General features: G+C 34.5%; 1 protein-coding gene across 7 annotated transcripts in view; it reads left to right on the top strand.

Annotated features, from left to right (window-relative positions):
- KIAA0825 (KIAA0825 ortholog) overlaps positions 1–26,192 on the top strand; it is a 196,342-nt gene that overhangs the window by 85,133 nt on the left and 85,017 nt on the right. For all 7 annotated transcript variants that reach the window (XM_039384850.1, XM_027728962.2, XM_039384851.1 and 4 more), the window contains 8 exons: positions 371–465; positions 2,929–3,156; positions 4,741–5,006; positions 6,244–6,394; positions 10,133–10,323; positions 11,285–11,467; positions 16,719–16,829; positions 21,949–22,088. In XM_039384850.1, coding sequence (XP_039240784.1) covers positions 371–465; positions 2,929–3,156; positions 4,741–5,006; positions 6,244–6,394; positions 10,133–10,323; positions 11,285–11,467; positions 16,719–16,829; positions 21,949–22,088 — 1,365 coding nt within the window. The remainder of the gene's footprint in view (positions 1–370; positions 466–2,928; positions 3,157–4,740; positions 5,007–6,243; positions 6,395–10,132; positions 10,324–11,284; positions 11,468–16,718; positions 16,830–21,948; positions 22,089–26,192) is intronic.

Here is a 26,192-nt window from a genome sequence, read left to right as displayed (position 1 = left end):
AATTCATATAATTTATTGAACAAAGAATAGAAATAAATTTCTGTACAGCTGATCTAATGTTATCTGTTCTCCCTAAGAATAGGTGACTGCACAATCAGTATAAAAATGAATTAATGACAAAAGAAACCATATTTTACACATTATGTGTGTGTTTGTATAAAATATGATTACAATGGGATGTAGATTTCATCATGTTATACAAAAGGAACTATGTATTACTTGAATTTGACTTTATCATATCATTAGTGTTGCCCTACATCTTGTTGAGGGTTTTTTTATGCTTCATATTGATATACCAGAAGGTGTTGTAGGCTGCTGACTTTTCTACAGAATTAATCCTAACTTTGATCTCTTTTACCATACTGTGCAGGAGTTCTGAAGAGAGCTAGTGGGGAGCTTTTAATAGGAGAAACTAGAGCAAATGAAACCAGCGTGCTTCCTGAACAGTTACTTCAGGTAGAAGAGGTGAGTATGAAAAGAGTCTTACACTTTTTATGGGATTTTCTTTTGTGTGTGTCTCCAGTGTAGTCTGTCATCGTGTTCATTATAAACACATATTGCCATAGTTTCATTACTTTAGCTACTTTGATTTATTTTAGGTGCAAAGTCTCAGTTAAGATGGAATAAAATCTTCTGGCATTCATGAAGAAGTGGTTGGTATTTAAGAACAGAATTTAACATAAGATACCTCAAAACAAAAAATTGCTAAAATATCATAACTTTCTTAGTATTATATATATTATCAAATACATCAGAATCTTAAAAAAATCTTTGAAATTCTTAGAATTTGATAATAATGATTCTTCCTATAGGGATAGGTACTCACACAATGTGTAGTTTCTTTGATGCCAACAAACTATTGTGTAGTATGTTTTGTAGAATGTATGTACAAGACTAAGTTTTTGTCTGGCTCCAATTTACTACTAAACACATTTATGTTGTTGATTTTATGGGACCTAAATGCTCTAACAAGTCTGATACTTTGTGATAGTGGAATTTAATTTTTTAATGGTTCAATTTTAATGATGGAAAACTTTTTAAATGTGCTTTGAATCAGTTTGTGAGACTAATGTTCTTACAGATTACAAAGAAGAATATCTTGAGTAGATTGATCCCTGTCAGAGGCCGGATTCATATCTCACTGGATTGTTTGATTGATGGGTCAAATAAACCATGTTGTCTGTTGTGGAGGTGGAGGAAGGGCTAAGCCTAGGCCTGCAGCCAACACGGCTGTGCCCATGCAGAGCACAGGGCAGGGAAGGCCATGTGGCTGAGCTGTCAATCACACCACACCCCCTGGAGCGGTGTGGCACCCCTCACTTTGGTTAGGGGGACAGGGAGTGGCAGCGAGCCAAAGGTCCTGCCTAGAGGGGGTAGCCACAATAGCCAGAGTCTATAAACAGACACACATGTGGTCTCCATCTTGCCTTGGCCTCTGCCCTGCTGACCTGTCCACATGTGACCTCCAGAGTGGTAAATATGTCCCTCTCTTCTCTTATTCTTTCTTCTCTTAATATCTCTTCATTTCCTCTTGTGGGCAACTTAAACACCTTTTTTCTGTGTTTCACTTAATTTGTGGGTATTTCATTTAAGTTGTACGGACCTTGTGTTTGCTGAGTGTAACACAAGTTCCCTTACTACAGCAATGCTTGCTAGTCTCAGTAATCTGTTGTAATGCTTTTGGGAAGTTGCATGTTATTTCTGTAAAACCCTTTTTACCAAAACACCTATTTTCTCACCAAATTAAAAAAATCTCTTAGACAAAAATGTGTAGTTTTTCTCTGGACATGAACTCAAGGTATCAAAGAATAAAAGACTTTGCAAGGGTTTGTGGGCGAAATCTCTTTAAGTCTAAAATTGAAGTGTACAGCCTGTAAAAGCATGGAGCTTCTGCACCAGCGTGCAACAATTTCAGCCTCCCCCCGCCCTTCCCCACCCAAAAAGGGGGAGTTCAAAACTGTGTGTCCATGGGGGCTGTCTCTGTGCTCACTGGAGTTGAATGCTTGGAGTGGAGAAAGGGAAAGGAAGGAGGATACAACTTTTCAATTGAAGTAAGGTGGAAGGCTTTCACTTTGTAGCCCTTCATTTTCTTTCGATTTAGTATTATAGCTGCAGCTTACTGGGAATCCTTCTTTTCTCTTCTCCCATTATGCCCTCATGGTGGAGATTCAGTATTTTCTGTGTAATTAAAATATGTCTCTTACAGTGGTGCAATTCCCAATTGGCCACTTCTGGTAAGGTTTAAGTCTGATGTATGTCATAAGAGCAATGCAAAGTCAGATAAGTTGAAAAGTGATGATGTCTTTCTATATCTACTTCTGTTAACTGTTACACTTCAGATGACTTCAGAAGTCTGTTTAAAGAAGGTGGGGAACTGATGTAAACCGTAGTAAAAGTCAGCATTGGCTAAAAACTACAAATCTCAATTTAATAATTTTGCTCTTTGCTAAATCCAGCTCTAGAGAAGAGAAATACAGTGTGGATGTGTTAAAACCAGCTTCTCCGAAGAGGTTTCCATTAAGATTCATAGTTAGTAACTTGCATTTGCTATCTTGTGGTGAAAATTGTTACAAGGTATATACTGCTAGATTACTTTTTATACTATTGAAAATGGTTGTAAATTCTTTTGACTTTGTTAAATAGATTCTGTTAAAGGTTATAAATCAAGTAAAGATGAAGCATATATTTTAAAAGCTGTCTTGTTTAAACAGGATTATTTTTTCTTTAAAATTTAATGACAAATCTAATATTGTTATGCATGTTCATTTTTCTTGAGTGTAAATACTGCTTTTAATACAATTTCAGGGCCAGCAGACTATATTTTAAGTTCTTGGTGTCCTCTGATTTAATTATGGATATGCATTTAATTTTCAGACAATAACACTCAATAATGACTTTGGATTGATTTAGTATTAATATGTATTTCAGCCTATTTTACTGAATTTTGGCTGGAGAAATGCATTTAAAGACCTGTCTTCTTCTGTGGCTCACTGTATAACAATAGCAATCGAGGATTTTTCATCTAAAATTCTTCAACATGAGCAGAAAGAAGAGTTTTCAGCTGCAGGCTGTACAATGAGTCTTGTAAACAACCAGCAAATGAGGGAGTCCTGCAGAGCAGTCCAAGAGGAGGAGCAACCAAAACGAATTGCTAAGGCAGGTATCAAAAGATCTGAAGTTTGAGGGGAGACAGAATGCCAAGGCTGTTTGCCATCTACACTTTGAAGTACTTACAGTAGTATTAATATTCTATATCTGATATAAATGGAATTAAAAAGAAATGAGAGGCATTACAATGTGAAGCTGAACAGAGCTTTATACAACAGCCCGTAGTGTTTACTTGAAAGAATTGACTTTTAAACTTCACTGGCATTATTTCTTTCAGCCAAAAAGTTCTAAAACTTTCTGATTTATTCTAACATTCATTCTAACATTCTGCTCTGTTACCAAATGTTTCAATGGGAAAATGCTGAAAGCTTTGAAATGTGGCTATAAAGGGATTTCTTGTATTCATATCATTAGACATGCCATTCAATTAATCATAACCTGTAATATGGCCAATTTAGAGTTCTTTGATTTGGCTGAAAGGTCACTTATTAATTAAATTGTTTTCTGAGGGAATATGTGTTTGAAAGTTTTTTTTAAGTAAGCTTTACAACTATTCTAGCAGATTCGGAATGCTGTTAATAAATGTTTGCTTAAAATAAGACAAAAGCTTTTGGGAGATAATTTTAGGGAGTCCAATATATGAATTTATTAAGAGATTACAAGTTTGTATCCAAATTCAGTGTTAAGAAATTTGTTTGTATATTTTTCAAAATAAATTAGTTTAGAAAATTATCTTTGTTTACAAGAAATTAATTTTGCTATGAATGTACATTTAGTGAAATTAAAACCAAAATCAGGCATTACTAGCACAAGATGGTTTTAATTCTTTCCCCCAATATACACTGTGCAGCTTTAAAACAAGAAGGAATAAAAGAATAATTCATTTACTGTAGATAAATGTTTCTCTCCTGTTTAATATGATGCCTTAAGACTCTTTTAGTTTCTTATTTTTCTAATCTTGTAAGCTTTATAAGTTTTATAAGAAGTAGTAGATTTTAGAAACAGCAACCCTTACTCCTCACCCTTTAGCACCCTTTAGTTTACACATTCCTCAGCCCTCTTACCCTATTCCATGCTCCCCATATCAATTCTACCCCCGAATTCAGTAGAAATGTTTAGTCTTTTGTCAAGGCAAGGCCTCTGCTGTTTAGAGAACACTCATATCTTGGCCTGAACAACAGAACACAGTCAAGAACTAGGTGACCGTGTACCCTTTGTGCTCTGAAGATGGTGAAGATGATGAAGAAGTGGTCCCAAAAGCCCCAGACCCAATTCCCAAGGGGTGGGCCAGGGGGTGGACCAGGGCAAAAGCAATGGGATGGACAAAACTTGGATTGGTTGGGCAGTATTATAAAATGTAACATCTCAGGCATGGCCTGCGCGCGCGTCTTGTAACATCTATGCCTAGGCATAAATTAAACCCTTTCCTTATCTCACCCTCAATTAACTGCTTCAGAGGTTTTTTTCTTTAGCAGCATTTTAGGCATCAAATAGATTGAAATATTTGTAAAGCTCATTCAATATATTTATGTTTTGTGCCAATTTTATTCTTCAAGAATCTGACCCTAATGTATATAAATTAAACAGTGCTGTCAGAATACAAATAATTTGATGCCCTGTTTATTTTCTCAGTTTTGTTCTGACATCATGGAAGAACTGGACACATTGCTTCCATTGGCTCTGGCATGCAGAGATGATTCTCTTCAGGAAATTAGAGCAAACTTTGTAGAGGCCTGCAGCAAAGTGGCAACAGCTGTGCTGGCAAGACTCGAGGAGAAGAGCAAAGACATTCCCTCCAAGGCTCCCCTGCAAGACTTATGTGCTGCCCTTTCCACAGCGATATATGTCTTTCAGCATTTTACAATGTATAGCAATTTAATGAGAGAAACAAGCAAAAAGTAGGTCCTTTTTATTTATAATGCTTAATTCAAACACATGTGACTTCATTCCATTTTGGTGATACAGTATGGTGGTAGTTTTCCAAATTGCATTATAGTTTTAGCACGCTCAGTGTGTGTACTGTTTATGTAAAGACCTGAATCAAAATTATTGATAGTCTAAAGCTGCCTTTACAAAACAAATTAATTATATTCAAGATCTACATTCTATTTGCAGATCAATATTTTTTATTTATTAAGCTTGAGAAAACAGAATTGTCCAGTGAACTGAATGTACTCCGCTCTCATATAAATAAAGGGCTAAGGCCTTTTCTCACCTCTGTAAGAGCTGAATTTTCATAAAATCTAATTTAGCCCATAGCAAATCTTAGAGGACAACATACAAATACATTTCTGTGCTTTTTCCTTACACCACCTGTATTCAGGCATGTAAAGAAATACATCCAGTGTAGTTTTAGAATTTTTTTTTTCTTGCATGCAGAATAAAAATTAGGGGAGATATGAAGTAGGAGTGTAAAGTCAAAGACAGTGTTTGACCTGGGGGGCAGTATAATTTCATTTGCTGTGCTTTTAGAGATTTTGACTTAAGATATTAGGAATTTCTTTATTGGTCCATATGTTTCCGGCCATATGTACTTGAAAAGTAGAAGCTGTACCTTTTGGGAGGGATGCTGAATTAGCACGATTTTCAAGGAATGTATGATTTCTGAGTGGTTTTATGCACTGTTGAGCTACTTTCCGTCTGATGTTTTACTCTCTTCTGCATGAAGTATATCTTTGTGAATGGGAAGTCTGAGCCAAAATACTGCTCAGTAATTCTATTTAGGTGTATTATCAAAGAGTTTTAGTACATACCTATCAAAAGCAATCTCTGTACTCTGTGCTTATGTTTTCTTTATCACACTCAGTGCTGATGTAATAATTGCTGATGCAAGTATGCTGCAACACATAATCTTCAAATATGGGAATGACAAATATACTTTTGTCTCAGCAAATAGGATGAAGTAATTTATTTCTCAGTGACTTAGGTAAACGCGAATTTATAGACAAGGAGACATATTTAAAGAATTTTTGAAACAAAGAATTTCAAAAGTGAGTGCTAGGTTCAGACTTCAGAATCAAGAAGAAATGAATGATTAATATCTACTAATCAAGACTATTTGCAGTACTGGGGATTGTTTACCTCCTACTGCACAGCCTTTCAATCACTGTCTCTTTCATCATTCTCTCTGAACAGCCCCCTGTTCCTAGTGCTTGTCCAACAATACCAGGAATTCATCAGTGTTCTCCAGTTTCAAGTAACGAACTACTGCATCAGAGTTTGTGCTACAAGCATATTACAGGATGCTGAGAGCCACCACTGGGATGACTACAAAGCTTTTTATGAGGTGTGAGGTTAAGTTTACTGTGCCTCCCTTTTACAAAATGTGTTTACTGGTTGCCAACTCTCTGACTAATTAGAAGCATAAGATCAGCATTCTTTTTACATAACAGTTGTTGGGATTTACTCTTTTGAAATATCTATCATTGCAGGCAAATGTCTCTCTAGAAATGACATAGAAAAACATAATCATTTAAAAATGAGATAGATGGTTACCATGAAGTGTTTGTGTCATTTGCTTTGTAAAATATTGTGTGTTAAGACATTTATATAGAACTCAGTAAAGAAGATGTCATCATCTTAATATCTAAGAACTTTACAGTTGTAAAGTTGTAAGAAAATGTAACATTGAAAATCTTCTTCTGGGAAATTTTTCATCTCATTATTTAGTTTTTATTTTCAAGTGGTTCCTCTTTTATTTTTTGGGAGTGAAAGATGTAACAAAGAAAGATGGTCAAAATAGTTACCTTAAGCATTCAGCAGTAGATTTCTGAAGTAAACAGTGCCATTTCACCTGCATTTTGAAGTCACAGGTCTGATGTATAGCTGTAATCCTAATGATTCTATGAAAAAAAAAAGATAATTACTTTTGTTTATTGGGTTTTTTCCTTCATTGCTGTTAAATGCAAACACAGATTGACACTGTTTGAAATTATTTTCACTTGATTGCAGGATGAAGTATTATATGTTTTTTATCAGTAATATCTGAGGTCTCCTAGAGACAAAGTCCTGTCCTTCCTTTTATCACTTTTTGTGTAAGACAATTAGTGTGGGTTTTTTACACATTTTCTAGAATTCTTACATGAGAGAAAATTCTCTGTGATACATGTATTCTACAGATGTAGTATAAAAAACAGCTAAGCAGTGACAAAAATGTGTACTGGACAGGGCATGCAGACCTTAATACAAGTAATCTATCAAAATGTCCATCCCTCAAAGTAAAGTAAATAAACATTTTACTTTTGTTTGAATATTGGCCCAGATGATGAAGTAAGAAATGTTGTGGCTTTTGGCAACTGATAAATCATGATACAGTCTTGATTGTCCATAGTCCATATGGTGCTGTGTGCTGTTTGTTAGTGACCCAGTAGCTTCACCATGGAGGAAACCTAATTGTGAGAAATAGTTGTCCAAAGACAAAAGAATATGGAGTAGCTGAACAGTTTTATCACTGCTGAGCAGAACTGATGTGTGTAGGAAGGGATGAGGAAAGCCAATGTCTCAGCTCTTTAAGGTTTGCAGGACTTGAGGTGGGAAGTAATTTTACATCATCACTCTGCTCTTTTTACTGGGTCATGGGAGATGGCCCAAAGGTGGACCATGATCTGCATCGAATGCCTTCATGAGGCACAATGCTTAGCAGTTGTTACTTCCATTGGCCTCTTGTAGGCATCCCAAATGAAAGAGATTGGATTAAGAACTATTGCTTGTTACAGAGGCAACATCCTACTGAACCTCTAGCAGTTAGTGTAGCAGACATCTGCTGTAGCCGTGGAAACTTCTGTTTTCTAATAGTCAAAAAATAAAGAATTGTCTGTTCAGAGATAATATTGAGTGGCTTATACAATAAAGCACACCTGGTTGTTGCCTGATATATAAGCTAAATAAAAGCTCACATCTGTTTGTATTATATGGAGCCTGCAAAAATAGCAGATATTTATCAGTTGAATTGTCTAGAAATGGCAGCAAGTAGAAAAATAGGTCAGAAAAGGGGAATGAATCTCATTTAAATCTTTAGTGACACTGTTGCTTCTGCAATGGAGGTACAATGCTAAGAAAGGGGGGAAAGGGTATTACTTAAATTAGCGCAGAGAAAGTGAAAACAATTTGTGTTTATTGTTACAGTTAAAAAGTAAAACTCACCAACATTCAGTTACTTAAAAAAGTAAATGTCCTGTTTCAAAAAGTCAATTTAGAATTATATATTTAGTTTTCAAGTCTGCATGGGTTTGGAAAATTTTTAAATTTGTTTTTGAAGTTAAAGATAGGACCAAAATAATTTTGCTTTCATCTGGCATTCAAACTAATTATGTTTTAACTGTAAAGTTTATTCTGTAACAGTTGAAATATTTTTGCAAAGAAATGGAAATCTCAGTAAAATGTAAGGTAAGGTTAGGGACTTATTTCTGCATAGGTTCTACTTAAGTGTACCTCAAGAGTAATCATGATAATGCATCTAAAAGCCCAGGCATCTAGAAATGTATTAACATTGAAGTTATGCAAACTTACGAAGTTATGAGCTGTGTCATGAAGTAAACTTGTACTTTCTTATTATATTTCCATGTGTCATGCAATAAGATTGTAATTGTATTTCATATAAGAAAAATAGGAAATTATTTTAATATATCCATTATTTTATTACATAAACTTCTGGTCAGCGTAAGACAATCCTGTTTTATCGGTATGAAAACACTTGTCAGGTGCTTGGTTATTCAAAATACTAGTGGGTTTTTTGTTTGTTTTCCTATTGAAATATAGTGTTTATGGTTGTATGTAGAAGGAAAATTAGTCATATGATTTTCTTTTGAAACTCAGCTGTAGATATTTTTTCTCTTCTGCATTAGTGAAACCTGAAAATTGGATGCCCTAATGATTTAGATGTTGGGGTTTTTTTTCCTAAATTAAATTTCAGAGATGCCTACACCACTCATAATCTTAAGGACCAGAGTGGTGGTCATAAATTTGGTACTTTCGTTCTTTGTCACTTTTAATATAAAATGCACTTCAAATATTATGGCAGAGAAAGACCAAATAATGACAGTTTCCAAATATCTGCTAATGCCCTGTATTTAAAAAGAAGCCAGATTATTTTAGATTTTTATTGTTAAAGAATGCCTATTAAACTCTGAAACTGTTTTGAAAATTGTGGAGTTATTTTATATTTCTGATAATGCTAAAATATCAAAAAATTCTTAAAATATTTCTCTGTTCCTTTGGAATATGGGAAGTGGAGATTGCAGTCTCTGTTCTCATACGGCTTCATCATGCTATTTTCTGACTAGGTATGAGTTGAAATATTTAAATGTAAGTTGTACTATCTACTTCTTAGAGATTTTGTGGATTAACTGCTGTGATTTTGACTCCTCTGTATTTATTTCTGTATCTTAATGGGGTAGTTCTGTATAGACAATGAAATATTAGTGCCAATGCTGATTCCTTCCCAGAAAATGTTTGGTTTCAATGAATTACCATTATAGGATAAAAAATACCTTACTAAAAAATTCTGGACATCTGTTATTATCAGTTTAATAGTTCAGTTTTTCTTTTTTTCTGCTCTTATTGCATATCTATTATACATAAACAAAGTTTTATAATCATGGTTATGCATAGCATTTATTAATCTGGATAAATACATATGCTTAAGTAATTTAAATAATTATTTTCTTTTCAGACAAGCTGTTACATTAAATTTGTCTGACTTTTGTAGTGAGTAGAGAATACTGTATATGTTTTAAAACTAAACTTACAACACTATGGGTCTTGAGAATAGGTTAACTGAGGATATAAGAGGTCAAATGATGTGGTTTGATTATGTGGCAGACCTGTAATTTTGTGACTGAAATGCAGCATGTGTTGCCTTTCTAATAAAGATGTCTCACATCTTGTCAAGGACCATTTGTTGGTCATCATATTCCTGAAGCTCTTCAGCTATTTCCCTTCAGATGGATTTAATTATACTTACAGGAATTAAACTGACATTTTCAAAGGTGTGGTTTTATTATTTAATGTGTTGTGATTTTGCTAGGGGGAAAGATGCTCATTCTCTGTCCAGATGTGGCATTACTTCTGCTGTGCTATTCGTCATGATCTATGGACTATTCTACCTCCAAAGACAGCCCAGGAGATTCTTACAGATATACTAGAGCAATCTTTGGATATTCTGTCCTCCAGATATTGTCAGGTGCATCCCAGTTACAAGAGAACACCTCAAATCAGGTAATGGTTGTATATTTAATGCACAGTTGTAATGGATAAAATAAATAAATGTTAGTTTTCTGTTATGCATTGCTTTGATTCAGATTTAAATGTTAATGAACACAGCAGAGGGGATAGACCAAATTTGTACATTTTGATATTCATTTTAATTCAATATATTCTGTATATTTAGGTATATAGGTAGTCATACCATGAGCTGGGCAGAATCAAAGACCTCTTTCAACTGTTGGTGAAATTGTTCCATAAACTGCTTGATTGGTTTGAAAGCCTCACAGTGAAAATGCATTGAGAAATGGTGATGCAACCAAAAATGTGAGCAGAATTGGCAACATCAGTATTAGAAATCCAGCTGTTGATTCATCAAGAAAACTTCATGTGTTCCAATAGAATTTGTATTTTTATAGGGCTTTTCAAGTAAAAGAGTTAGTAGGTCACATCAAAAGATTTGCCAGAATGACACCAGTGGTGCAGAAGGAGAGAGGATAAAGAGGCTATTCCTTCTTCTGTCATTTTTGGAAATAAGAAGCTGAAGTTCTTCTGATTGGGATTCTTATGTTTTGCCAGAAAGGAGAGTCTTTTTGATAGAATGCGGTTTCGTTCAAACTTCTTTCAGTTTTTTTCCTGTGGTTCATTTTTTTCTTCCCTCTCTGGGAAGCAGGCCTTGTTGTCAAGTTTTGGAGACTTGGCGGGAAGCCAGCTCAAAACTTGCACAATGTCGTTTGGAAAAGGATATTTCCAAGTTTTTTAACTTCTTTTTTTTGAGTAGTCTCAGTAATGACTTTTCTGTGGAAGTGTTGAATTCTTACAGAGTAGTGGATTCAGACTTCCTACATCACTGAAGAGGAAATTTCAAATCCATGCTGTGATTTCTACTTGTCAGAGGAAACGTCTATTTAATTGAAATTTACTACTATCCAGATGTCCTAAGTAATCTTATTTTTGCTTTTTTTTTTGCCTAAAGAATTGATATTGCAGCAATTTTGATGTCCACTGAAGATATGCTCTGGTCAAGTTGTAGTTCTGTACAGGAGTTTCTGAATCCACATGAAGACAGAGATCTCAAGATCTATAAAATACATAGCCACTGCAATAATCTGATCTCTGTGCTGGCTATTTTAACTTCACCACTGAAGAATTTGTATGAGTAAGTATGAAATAAACATTCCATTTGAGATAAAATTGGTTCTTGATCTTACATGGATAGGTCTAGAAGGTGAATATTTGTGTTGAAATCAAATGAAATGCATAGTGTTGATGCATTTTTATAATCTTTGACTATTTCTCAATTTTGTCTTGAGCTTACCTTTATGATCTTACCTAAAGCCCAATTATATCTGCTGATATTTTACTAGCCTTGGATCAAACTCCTATGTTGTACAATTTTTGGCTGTTGATAACATAGACCATAGTGAATGGATTGATTTCCTCTGTAACACAAACAGTAGAATTTCATAATAATTACTGTGCCAGGTTTGTAATTTGCTTTTCAGTTAGCATATTTTTTTTTTGAAATTCAGTCTTGTCCATCTAAAAACATTTACTAATATGTACCAAGGACTTTGGTAAGGTTTTCAAGGACTTAGTTATTCATCAATTGAAAAAAAATCATCTTACTAGTTAAAATACATCTGCCTTCAGCTTCCAAGTACATTAGAATGTTCTGCTTTCATCCCATAACATTTTTCATAAGTACTTAAATGTAAAGATAATTTACTGGAATGATCATCTGGTTAGATAATCGGTATGCTTCAACAAATATTAATATAGTTAAAAAGATAAAGAATATAGAATTGCCATATTTATGAAATCATGTCTTCACAAGTCACAGCTATAAACAAAAGGAAACATTACTTGCACTGAAATTGGGTCTGAGTCTTTCATTGCTAAAATTCTGCTGTAAATTTCATGTATGAGACAATACAAAGTGAGATCACAAGTTAAAAAAACAAGGACAACAAAACTGCAAAGTAACAAAGACACATCCTATTCAACTCTCTTATTATTCTAAGTAGGAATATTTTAGGTACTACTCGGGTGGAGACCTCCTGAATTTAGGCTTCTTCAGCTAAAAATTTTTTGTCATGTGTGGGCTCTTTTTAATATTTGTGAGCTCTAATGAACACGCAAAAGTAGATTGTAACTGGATGTTTGATCTTACACAATGCAGGCTTATGAAAAAATAGCAATTAAGAAGGTGACTGATTAGGTGTGGCTGTGGCAGTAGTAATGGAGGAGGAATGGACATCGTGGTAGCTGTAACTGCTTCTACTGTCAATTTTTACATTTCATCTTTCTTTTATGAAAGACAGAATGATGGTACAAAATAAATATGTAGTATAATTTGTTTCTTTTAGCTATTCTAGTCTCCTCCACTAAGCAACGTTGTTTACACATTTATCTATATCTAATGATGAAAATATGTGCTATATCTATATCTATATCTATATCTAATCTTTATCTAATGACGAAAATATGTGCTAACTTGAGTAGTCACTGAGTTTCAGAACAAAGTGCCAATGAAGAGGCAGCCTGTCTTGCATTTTATGTAAAATGCTACAGATAAATGACTTGGTCATATAGCTTTCATATTTAGGCATATGAATTTCACTATTGTAATTTGCTGTAGCAGCTCATTTAATTTACTACAAAGTACTCCGCAAATCACAACCAAAATCTGACAGCTTTGTTTAGAAAGAATAAAAAGAATTGTCATATTTTGTTATATAGTTACAAAAATAATATTAACACTGAAGAACATTGCTATATAGATGATGCATGTTTTCGTAAGTAAAAAAGGATTTTTTTGTGAACTTGTATTCACAATTTGTCTTTTCAAAATCTGTGGGGGTACATTATCAAAACAAGTTCCTTTATATTGTATATTTCATTACAGCCAGGATTTGTCAGGTAACCTAATCCAGTGTCCAAAATACAAAGAAAAAGAGGGTTAGCAAATTAGCTTCTTGAATGACTATATCCAACTGGAAACACTGAATCAAATTTGCAAACACCAAATTTTATGTGGAATACCTAGGTCCATTGTTTACTGAGGTGTGCATAGTTCATCAGATTAACATAACAAATTTAGAAGTTATGTCTGATTTTAAAGGAATACTTATCTTTCATCAATTCTGTTCAATTATAGTTGTATGATCACAATTTATTGTTATTATGTTAGCTTGGCTTTATATATTTCAAAACTAAAATTATTCAAATTTCTTTATTATGTTGTTGAAATGGAACAAGATAGTAGTGGTGCTGAAAAATTAATAATATCCTTAACTTCAAATAAGGTGATTCTGGCATATGCTTTCTCATTCCTAATTTTGTGATCAAGTATGTATTCAGCTATCACTTAAGAGTTTCTTTTCTGTATGGCAAACTTACTTAGACCTGGTCCAAAATTCACCTATGAATCTTGGGTTTTTAGTGCTCATTTTTCTGTGCTTTATTTTCCTCCAGCCTTCTGTGGCCTTCCTGAAGCACCTTTAGTATAACAGATATGTTGGTTGGAAAGGACAGCTGGAGATATCTAGTCCTGCCTCCTGCTTAAAGCAGAATAGTCACTAAGAGCAGTCAGACATGACTGTGTTAGCTGCCCTGTGTCAGCCTCCAGGAACTGAAGTTTTACAGCCTCTCCACGAAGCATGTTCCACAGCTGCACTGCTTTACTGCAAAGTATTGCCTAATATCTAGTGTAAACCTTCAAAGCTGTTGGCTATGACTTGCTGTATCACATCAGCCCCCACTGAGAAAAGTTTGTCGGTGTTGTCTTTGTAATTATTCTTTGGCTATTTGTACACTGCCATTAGGTTAATTGACCCTGCTATTCAATTTGAAAAACTGAAAGTATTTCTCCTTAATGTATGAGTTATAACTCGTGAAATTGCTTTTTAGTCCTGTGTATTCCTTATACAGAGTTAAATCCTTCAAACAGTACCAGGAAATACCGTCAAGATGCATTTTGTTGGCATCTCATTTCTTCACACCTATACTGAGGCTTACAGGATCAATTCTCACCTTGTTACACTCTACTGAAGAATAAAACTTCTTGCTGTGGTATTAAATGCTTTCACAGATGCTGTCTGCTGTTTTGAGACTATAGGCAGCTGCATTAAGATACCTTGAAGCAAAAACAAATTTCCTACTAGCTATTATTGTTACTTCTGTCAGAAGAGTAGCTGAATTAAACAGTCTGGCACAGAGGTACATAGCCAACAGTGGACATTAAGAAATGCTGGCATGAGAATTACTATATTATCATTAGACACTTGATTTTTTTTAGTAGTATTTGAAGTTATTCTAATATTTAAACAATCTTTAAAGCCTCAGATTATCTTCATCTCACTTTAAAAATTTCTGTAGAGATTTTGTTATAAGCCTCAGAATCCAAAAGTCTGTTGTGTGCTTCTTCTTAGGATACAGCTAATCCCAGAATTCTCTCAAATAGTTCCTAATCAATCAATAAACAACATGTGGTCTTTCTTTACTAGATTGCTACCCCAAATGTATCTATTGTGCTTTCTTTTAGGATTTTTTGCTCTATGCTTTGCTATATTCAGAAAAATATTTCAGTGATATGAGAGACAACGATTTCTTTTTTGTTTTAATTCTCTCATAAAATTGACATTAATGTCTTTAAAATAATTATTTTTCTACTTTAAGTTCTACCTTTATCTACATTAGAATCTCAGCTTTATTTTTAATCTTCAGGTTTTCATGTATTCACAAAGAGCACTGTGCTAGTCCTTCTGTTTGAATATTGCTTACCTAAGATCATTTAGATGTCCGTAGTAAATTCTTTCTACTAATTTTTTGTTATTAGTAAAATTAGTTTCCAAATACATCACCCTCTCTTTTGGAGAAGTTCAGAAACTTTTAGACCTGCCTTTCTTGTTGAACAAGTGTAATTCTCTCTCTTCTTTTATCTGGGGTCTTTTAGGCAGACAGTGACCTAATAGACATGTAGCTGCAGTTCTAAATTACTTACATGGAGGAGTGAAAGAAAGCTAAAAAGTAACTTTAAATAAGTAAATGACAAAACACAAGTTCTATTAATGCCATGGTGACAAAGCACAAGATTCTGGCTTTTAGGTTAGGAATTCCTGAAGGCTGTATTCCAAAGGGTTTCCAGCCTATCTCCTGTTTTAAGTGTTTAGATCCACTCTCACTGCTTCCATTTCATGGCAGTAGCTTTCTCTGGTCATATAAAAAAGTTCTCTTGTCCTGAGAAAGTCCTCACATCTTTTCCTGAGGGTTTTCTCTCAGTGCAATAGAAAGAATACTGACTTGAAAGTGGGAATTACATTGATTCACTTCAGAAAATAAAGCAAATATACAGTGGCATTTTTATACCTTCTTTATATAACTTAGAAAATCACAGCCATGATACATAAAAAAACAAACTTCAGAGAAGGAAAGTTATTATGATGAGAAATTCACAGCCAAGTAAGATGAAAAGGTGCTTGGGAAGTGACAATTGTTTATAGTTAATGGAGGATGGATGTAACAAATTATATCCTCTCTGCTGGAATTGTATTCAGTGTAAATGAGAATAAAAAGGGAAAAGGCCAAGGGGCATCTATTCCTATGACACATTATTACATCCTAGTGGTTGCTACAGAATTGTACCAATACTATTGCTAAACAGTAATTAAAAGCAAATACTAAATTATGGAATCCTGTTCTTACATATACTTATAATCCTATCCTATAATGAATAAAAATAGTTAATTTTTAGTGTCAGTGGATTGGACACGTCTTGGTTTTTGCCACTCACATCCTTTGAGTAAGTGAAGTACTGCAGTAGTGACATCAAACTAGCTTATCTAGTTCCTCACCAGATTCTTGTATTTGAAAGCAACCAGTATGCCAATTCTCATAAGCTAGTGGAGGTCTAAAGCTTCTGGTTGAAATTTTTGTCCAGTTTAATCTAAAGTCTATAGGTACTTGTATGTCAATTATTATCACTTCAAAAAATATTTTATTTATCATTGTTATAAAGGTATTTATAATACAATGCATTTGTTATGCAGAAAGAAAAGAGCAGTAGAAATGAATGACTGAAGAGCAATTTGCTTATTGAATGCATTTTCAAATGCAGTTTGAAAACATGCTATATAAGAGTAAAAATATGCAGAAAACTTCTTTAACAATATAACAAGTTTCAGAGTGAAAGTATATAAAATATAAAATGATACTTTTAACAGTATTAATAGATTAATATCTATTAATATAAATAAATCTATTAATATAAATAGATTTGCAATTATGGGTATGCATATGTATATTAGTACTATTTTATATTATGTATATTAGTACTATTCATTTGGTACTAGTGGTCCAAAGGGATTTTCAGTCTCTTGTGTAATTCAGAAATATCTGGTTTCTTTCAGGACATTACTGAATAGTTGTGGTGAACATCTTCCTCAAGAGTCTTCAGAAGTCTTTTATCATCCATCACATTGGTTATTTTGCATACCATCATCCTGTTTTTTCTTACTGAAGTGAGTATCATAAGTTGATGGTTGTAAAGGCATCAATGGATTGTCAGTATTAGTCAAATACTATGACAACATTTTGAAAAGAGTGTATCTGAATAAATGTTTAACTAATATTCTGATGTTAAAAAGGCATAGAAGCATTTTTTATTCATTACAGATTTCTCTAATCTTTGAGAGCCTATAAGAAAGGTCACACTGAAAGCAGTGCACTGTGTTTTGCTAGTCTAGTCATTATGTTCGATATTTGAATTGTCTCTAAGCTTTTCTGGCTTTAATTAAAGGGTATATAGCTTTTGACAATAATGTAGTTCACTACAGTTGCTGTTTTGAAGGACTTATAATTAAAGGGGAGATAAAGAATGTATGCCTTTCTGTGTATGATTGGTGGTTAAAAAAATGATTTGATATATACATGACTCCTTGAAAAATAATGCTGCTTGATCATAGTTAATTTTTTTGGAGATTATTGAATGATTAAAGGCAAAAGCTTAATTTCTTTTTCTGTGTCACAGAAATGTAATGACAAATTACATATAAGATATATGCTACCAGCTGTGCTGTCATTCCATTTCTAGTTTTGAAGCTGAAGCACTCCCACACCAGTGTAGATCCTCTCCTAACCCCTTCACCTCCTCTTCCTCCTCTTCAAAGTTATTTCTTGAGAGATTTTCACTCTCCATTTTCATGAAGGGCTGCTTCTGGGAGTTCTTACTATGTGTTTTCTGAGAAGGTATTTTTACATTTTGTAGAAATACATTATCATATGATTGGTGACCTAATGATGACTTATTTGTGACCAGTGTGCTGTGGATTTATTATCTCTTACCTTGTACACACAGTATCTTGTACTATGTACATAAAAATATTTTCCCTGTAATTTTGCCCCATGCTACACAAAACTTAGCGATTTCTCTCCGTAGCCTTCACTCCTAACTACATGTCATCAGTACTGTTATCTCCTTCCCAGGGGCCTCTGATATCTGCTGAACCAGAGGCAATATATGTTTTGACTGCATCAAAGTCATGCGGTTGGCTAAGTAAGAGCCAAACAGAGTTGAGTAACTGGTGAATTCAGAATGTGTCTTTTTACCTGCTAGAAACAGTAATTTAAGTTCTTTAAAAGCTTGAAGCATCACATGTGTTTACGTCTATCACGCTTCAAGGAAATTTGTTGGTGGCTTTTTAAGTTATGCATGGTTGGAGAGAAAGGAGAGGAGAAGGTGGATATAGGAAAGAGAATGACTGCGTGATCCATTAGAAAGGGATCTACTCCATTTCTGGGAAAATTTATGCTTCATTAAGTGTTCATTGTAGAAAAGACAATAAGCTTTTTGATACCCTCATCCAAGGCCAGTACTCAAAATTTAAATTATACTGTGAATTATGAGTTTTGGAAGATGACTTGAAAAGTGAGTACCCTATGCTGTGTAAAAGTATGTAAAGGAAATGCTGCTACCATTTCAGTCTGATATAATTATCTTTTCCGAGGTGGAATTAGGATAAATTTGTCTTGCATAAATAGCAAACTATTCCAGAGCTATGCAGTATGCACTTTTTCCCCTAGATGACAGGAGATAAAATATACATCCTCTTGATCACCAAGTGGAAAAATGAGGAGCTCAAAAGAAAGCACGTATCTGAGAAGATACAGCTGGTGTACCTATGTGAGGACAGTCCATATATAGAGAGTCTTCTGTACTCTCCTGGTGATAATGAGTGAACTACACTGGTAAAATATTTAATGTTTTCTTTTAACAACACACTTTTCAGCTGCTCAGAAAAAAGGAACAGTGAAGGGCTCTATATGTAATGAAGTAATTTGTGCGACACATTCTAAGATGGTCTAGTTTTTTCATTGGTTTTATACTCTATGTCAAGGAAACTTTTTTTCTTGAAATAATTGCAATTTTGAGCATTAACAAGACATGTTTAAGTACTGCAGTAAACTGTATTTTAGAGCATGCTAACTATTCATGGATTGTTTTGTGGTTTTACATCTTACATCTAATAAAAATACATATTCACTGTTCGTAACAAAACTGAGAGCACAGGTCATTGTACACCTCTCAACTGTAGCCACCTAATCTTTAACTAAATACTCTAACCTGTCATACATCCAACTATTAAGTATTTACTCTTCCTAGGCTTGATATTTCAAAAGAAAGTTTCACTAGTTCCTGAAATTATTTTGTTTACTATATAACCTGATTTACTACATTACTTTTGATCACTGAAAATGACTACAGTCTGTTTTATCAATTTGACTCCAACATTTTGTCAAGGTTGTTACCATGAATTAGCATGTTTATTTGCCTTATAAAATCCTGCACTTACCACTTGAGGTTTTCTTTCTTTCTGTGTTGGATACTAACCAGAATAATGTAGCTGGTTATCAAACTAAATAATTACTGATCATTTGTATTACAGTTCCTTTAGAGGTAATTGTGATTCTTTTAGTGGCAATTGTGATTCATCCTTTTTTTCTTTTTTGGGGCTTATAATCATACCATTTGCAAATCAAAGTTGTTTTTTTTTTCTATTAGTGTACAAAACTGAACATTTATATGTGTGATATTTATATGTACTTCACCTTTTGTCACTTTTTATGAGGCTAGTCTTATTTTCACTAGAACTGAGCTACGAAGATAGGAGAACATATGCCTCTCCATATGCACGTTACAGAACTTCTCAGTGCATTTGTTGGTGCTAGCTTCATGGCTGCAGGGAATGTCTGCTATATTTTATTTTTCCTCCAAGTGAATCACACCATTGTACACTTCAATTTGCAAGATGCTTAAAGAGCCAAGAACTGGTGTATATTACAACATGATAATTTCCCATCTGGTCAATGACAGACAAGTTTTTATTCATTTCAAATACTCTAAAAATGTAATTTATTTCTATTGTAATTTGAAATAATATCCTTCATAAATGTAATTGACCAAATTTGTCCCTTATTTTGTAGTTTAAAGGCAATGAGTGATTCTATTAGATATGATAACATGACATTCAAGGGAGAAAAAAATATTACACTGGCCCATATATTTTAACTGAATTGGTCAAGTGTTGAGTTTGCTGTCAGCCACAGCACTAACTCTAGTGAGAATACAGTAATTGTTGTAATTTTAACTTTGATTACTAACTGCTAATTAGTTCTTAACATGCATTAGATTATATAGATATATAACTAATGTTGAACATACAGAAATTAAGATAGTTTTATTAAGAATGCAAAGCCCTAAGGTTGACAGTTTGAATGCAATATATGTTTAAATATGGAAAAGTTATATTGACTACAAGTTCTATCAATATTTAAATGTATATGTATATATATTTTTGGTAAATATTACTAGAATGCAGTATGTGCTACTATGTAAATAGTAGAGCCAGTGCTACATTGTCAGTAATTATATATAAAATACCAATTGAAAATCAAAAAAGCTGTACATAAGTTTTCCTGGCCTATACGTTGCTTATCAACTCAGAGGTATTTGCTGTACTGTTAAAATTGCAAAGGCTGGCATGTATAAAATCTTGCTTTACTAAAATTACTGTTACAGTGAAGTTTTGACATAATAGTGTGATGTAAGGGTCCTGGTGGGAAATGGTGTTATGGAAGCTTGGTTTCCTTAGATTACTGCAAGATTGCCTGCAAGATATGTGTATTTCTGCTTTTTTGGTAACAGAAACATAGAGACATGTGAGGGGGAACTAAATTAGAGGAGTGTATCAGCTGACATTTTCATTTCCAGGTGTTGTAGGTTTGTATTGAGTATATTATATATACAGTAACCTTGACTGAACAGCAGAGTATTTGTGCAGTCATCTCTGTTTTTTTTCATGTGTGCATTCGAGCAGAGTTTGGTGGTGACACACTTGGCTGAGTTAGATGGCTGTAGAAGTGTGCAACGTAATGGAGACATTCCCCCCTATTAGAACAACCGCATGAAAGCATTTTAATTCTGTCCCAATGTGTAAATGGCACATAAAGTGTTTTGAGCAGAAGCATATAAATCCTTTTCTAGTCTGACAGGAAAGTGTCATACTGAAAACATCCTGATGAAGGTTTCAGCTGATGCTGAAGGTGTTATGTGCGTACTGGCAGATAATATTTATGCCTGCACAGTTAATACGCTAGTCCATATGTAGTTTTTACACTGGTGCATGTAACATTTATGTGCATAGAAGTTTACATAGGAGGTGCATAAAGTTTCAATGTTAGCAACTATTGTATAAACTTGTAGCAAAAATAAATAAATACAGTGGCTAAATATCAGTTGAAATTTAATTTAAATACCTTCAGATTAATAAAAAAATAAACTTGCAAGAAAAAGTCTACAATCCAATTTTGAAAACTTCTTTTAAAAAATATTTCAAGAAGAAGAAAATACTAAATACAGTAGGTAATAAATATCTTGCAGGACAGATTTTTTTTTTTTAACTGTAATGTGAATTCAGTGATTGGTGTTGTGTTGCTGGCTGAGTTCAGAGGAAGCCGTGCAATATTTTTATTTGGAAACCTCAAACATGGAAACTACAAACAGGAAATAATCTGCAATCTCTTCAAAAGCTAATAAGTTTGTACTACACTTTCTCGTTTCTCCCTGCTGGCAAAGCACTAACTTAACCAGTCTAATATTTCATGTGGATTTTTTAGGACATATAAGAATTGGTCAACCGAATCTGGAATTTTGCAACCCTTTTGAGCATTTTCTCTGTTTTTTAGTTAAGAGTTTCATATACTTCATTAAGACAGTTTCTTATTGAACAATTGATGTAATACTGAACTAAAAAGTAATAGCCTTAAATATATTCAAGCACGGAAAAAAAAAATCTCCTTTTTACTTAGTAGAACAAGACAAACATGGTTCCATGAGAGAGATAAGTGGCTTTGTATCAGTTATAACTTTGGCAGACTACCAAATGTTAATTTGCTTTTAGCTAGTTGAGATTAAATGTAATTCCTTCCCTGAGCTGCCTTAAAGTAAGCAAGCATGAAAGCATTTTCAGAGTAATCTGGGAGGAATTGACATTTAAGGGAGTTAGCATTACCTCTGCAATTTAAGGTTATTAATTTCATAGATAAATTAACTACATTATTCTTTATCTTGCATTTTGAAAGGATTCCATCAGCCAGAGAAATGGCAGCCCAGGGTCAGCTGAAACTGCTCTTATCCCAGCCGTATTGTAATTTGAACTTGCTTTTGGACACATTGCTACATCATGATTGTCTCTTAGTGAAAATTTTGCTGAGGAGCTCAGGTAGGTATTTATACTGTCAATCCATATAAGAATATCAGTGAAAAACACATATTCATTTTTAACTACTTAAGTGCTGAAGGAAGGCTGTCAACCATGCTGGAAGGGTTTAGGTAGCCTTTCCATTATGAGTAGTACACTTCTTAAATGGGTTAAAAGATAGAAAAAGTCATTGCTTTTTTAATGACAATGTTTTGTGCTCAATCTGTGTATTAATAGTTTCAAAGCAGACTACAGTTTGATAAAATAGGCTGCTATCATAAATGCAAAGGAGTCAAAATGAATTTGAGCTTAACAGAGCTATGTGATACCTCAACTACTTTACAGAGATTTTTAAAAGTGTGGATTATACTTTCAAAATTATATTTCAATAGTGAAAAGCTTCTTAGATATTGTTAAACTTATTATATGTTTGTCACTGTAGGCATTTTAGAATTGCACTTATATGCTTCCTGTTGTTAATCCGTTAATGCTATTTTGAAAGTAGAACAAATAAAAGAATGGTTCTACAGGTTTTTTCTGTATTGGTGTTGTGTTTGAAGCAACAAACTTTATCACATCTTTCCTTTAATATCTTTCAGATATTGTTGAAAAGCTAATGGTATAATCACCTGTTTGATGTAATCTTGCAGGAATAGTGAATGAGGGTCTTGGTTTCTATATTTCTTGGCAAAAGAATTCTTCCTACTTATAAAAAAAACCATTATGTCCACATAATATTAGATGTAACATAATTTAGTTCTGTTATTTTAAACTCATCTAGTATTTGTCAGAGGTACAATATAGCTTTCACTGCTATCATGCATCTTATTGAGAGCTGCAGTGCATACATTTGCCTACTCAAACACCTGTCTACTTTTACAAAGACTGGTAAATGTTTAATCAGGGTCATATTCTTACCCTAATGTTAACCAGTATTGAAGTTTACTATCTGTTTAAATTATTAGAGGTAATAAGTGACATAATGTATTAATCTATTGACTGAGCAACCTCTTAAGCTTTAGGGAAATCTGTTCCTTTGAATTACAAAATGTGCTATTTACACAGGCTTTATTAATGTAACTACAATATTGGTATGAATAAACTTTCAGTTTAGATAAAGTTGATATCTGTGATGATCCACATCTAAATTAATTTCAACAGGGTTAATTGTCTAATGACAAAATGTTTGTATTCTTTATTCCTTCTCCTATACAGCTAAGTATACCATAGTTTTTGAGCGATTTGCCGTAGTGATAACAAAACTCCCTGGTATTTAACTACATAAGGATTTTTTTAATAGGAAAAGCCTTCTCACATTTTTAACACTCAGAAAACAGTCCAGAAGGCAAAAATTCTCTATAAAGAGGTGTGTATATGTGGATGGTTTAAGGAATGGATAATTTTTTTCTGTATTGTACTAATACTTTGGGATAGTTAAAGCAGAAATCTTCCAAACACATTTAATTTAATTGCAGTCCCATTGTTCTCATGGTTGTACTACAGTGAGGTTCAAAAATAATGTATGTTCCCCATCACAGTAGGGAGTATTGTTGGGATTGACAACGTTTTTTCAGTAGAAAGAGTATTTTGAGAGAATGCATTTGTCTTGGTTTATAGACAACGTGTGCTAGGAGGCGGGACCTCCAACGGAATAGAAACCCCTCCCTCCAAATTACGAGAATTTAAAATTATGAGATGTTCGAGTAAAGTGTAGAAACAAATAAGAGTTTTTACTAAAAATGGAGAACAAAACACAGTAACCACAGAGGTACAGGGAGAAAATGGTCTGTCTCTCCACCCCCTTCCCTGGAAAGACTGGAGACCGCTTGGCTCTCCCCCAGGCAAGCAAAGGGACTACAAGGAGTATGGCAAAGAGCTTTTTCCCCCGCAGATTCCACGCCACTAAAAAAACCCCAAAACCTGGGTAGTTATTTTGTTCCTGCTGGTTGTGTGAATTTGGCTCCGATGGTGAGCTGTGTCTGATACAGGGCTCCCCTCCAATCGCCTGCAGCTTGCGGCGCGGGGGTGGTGAGGTGTGAGCTTTCAACCTGCTGCAGCTGCTGCAGTGGCTGTTCTCACCCCTGGCGGCTGGTGGTGAGCAGAGACGGTGTGGGTCCAGCCAGTGACACGTGGGACTGACGCGGTGGAGGTCAAAAGGCGGCGGAGGTCAAAAGGCGGCCGGTCAGAGTGGCAGGGAGCTGGCCTGGGTCAAAAAGTAGCTGCAGCAGTTGGTCGAAAAGGCAGCTGTGGTCAGGCTGCAGGCAGGAGCAGTGGCCACACTGGTGGTCCGAGGGCAGAAGATGCACTGGCAGGGGAAGCGCTGGTATGAGGAGCATTGCTGGTGCTGGGGTGCCTTGGCTCATGTACCAGCAATGAAGCCGTGGGGACAGCAACCCCAGGTGCTGTGAGTCAGGAGGCCAGCAGCGAAAGCACGGAGGGGGTCCGGGGGCTGTGGGTTGGGTGACCAGCAGGTAGCGAAAGCTGAAATGTATATAAAAAGTAAAATATGAAAATAAGAAGTTATTGCATCAAAAATACTAAAGGCAATAAATCAGGTTATGCCAAACCAAACCGCTTACTTGTCTCCACTGAGTATGTCCACTGGGTAAAGGCAACTTTGAAAAAAATAGTTGAAAAATTAGATTTGCATATTTGACCTCTATAACTTAGGCTACAAGTCTAAATAACCCAGATGGGTTGAAGTACGGTTAATTACAGTCATATAATCCTAGAGTTGTTTTCTATAGGTCAAACATTCAGAAAATTTCTTTCTAAGACATGTTGAGTGAGTGAAGGGTTTAAGGTCTTTGCTGTGGCTTTGTGGAGAGAAATAGAGTTGTTATTTCCAGGAACCAGGAGGTATTCTTGGCATGATGAAACAAAAAGCAGTAGCTTTGTTGAATTACATTGGCCCAACACAAGATTATTACCAGAGGGGACCTCATCAGTCAACAGACACCTCACCACATATGAACAGAAGATAAAGAAGTCACTGAGAAATCAGCAAGGCCTTCAGTCAGTCCTTGGGCCTCAAACATACTTTTGTTTAAGAAGAGATGGCAGTCTCAAGGATCTGATAAACAATACTAAATGCAATGTATTCCTTTTTAGTTTTAGAAATAATCTTATTCATTACCCCGAATACATGAGACTCCAGTTGTTACAAAGATTTAATTTCACTTTCTACACACAACTTTAAAGTGAATACTGCCATGTGCAGATAAACTGGAAGAAAACTGCTTTCACGACAGGACCAGACCACTGGCAGTTGCATCTAATGTTTTTTGGCTTGCACAATACATACTTGTGAGACTAATAGAAGTAATATTGTGTAGTCTGTATATTAATGACATTCTGGTCCCCACTAAAACTTTGAAATGAGAACTGATAGTAATGTTTGCAAGTATTCTGTGGTAAGTTTAAAGTTGCAAGTCTGAAGTTGAACCCAAAGAAATGTGAATTACTTCAAAAAGAGATCATTTACCTTGCACACATAAGCAGGTTGGGGAAGAGAGGATTTCCACCGAGAAAATAAAGTTGTGTGGTGCACTATCAGCCAATTCACTAGACACTAATAAAGAGTTTTCTGAGACTGTGCTTTTATTAACCAATTTCTGGAAAGAGATTTTTTCCCCCCTCTAATTCTTTGCCCTCTGTGAAACAGTTCTCTAACTGCCACAATGTGCCATCTTAAGGTAAATTGTAAGTACTAACTGAATTTTAATCAAATTTAATTACACTTACGGGTAAATAGCATTGATTTTTTGTAAGTTGCCCTAAAAGAGCAGTGAAAGGTGGTAACTTTACCAATTGGCCTCACTTAGAAATTAGACTGAACTGTTAATGACAGTACTGAGTTATTACAAAAGAAAATGCACATGCCTTGCATAAATGACCAACTCCATTAAAATTCTGGCTTTGGCTAAATATGTAACAATTTGACACTTTTATTTCAAGTACGTGGAGGTCATTATTTTTGTACTTTCTTCTAATGATTTACTGGATTTAATAATCTGTTTATCAGACAAGTGAAAAAACTAGCAACTGTGCTAGTCCTGTGGTTCAACCACACACTATTGTATTTCCCCAAAATACAATCTTGCAGATTTTTTCACAAAACTTCAA

The sequence above is a fragment of the Pipra filicauda genome, unplaced genomic scaffold, assembly GCF_003945595.2.
Source record: "Pipra filicauda isolate LSUMZ 115617 unplaced genomic scaffold, ASM394559v2 scaffold37_size4185640_pilon, whole genome shotgun sequence".
In the NCBI taxonomy this organism is placed as follows: Eukaryota; Metazoa; Chordata; class Aves; order Passeriformes; family Pipridae; genus Pipra; species Pipra filicauda.
The sequence above is the reverse complement of the archived record's forward strand: the minus strand, read 5'-3'. Positions and strand labels throughout refer to the sequence as shown.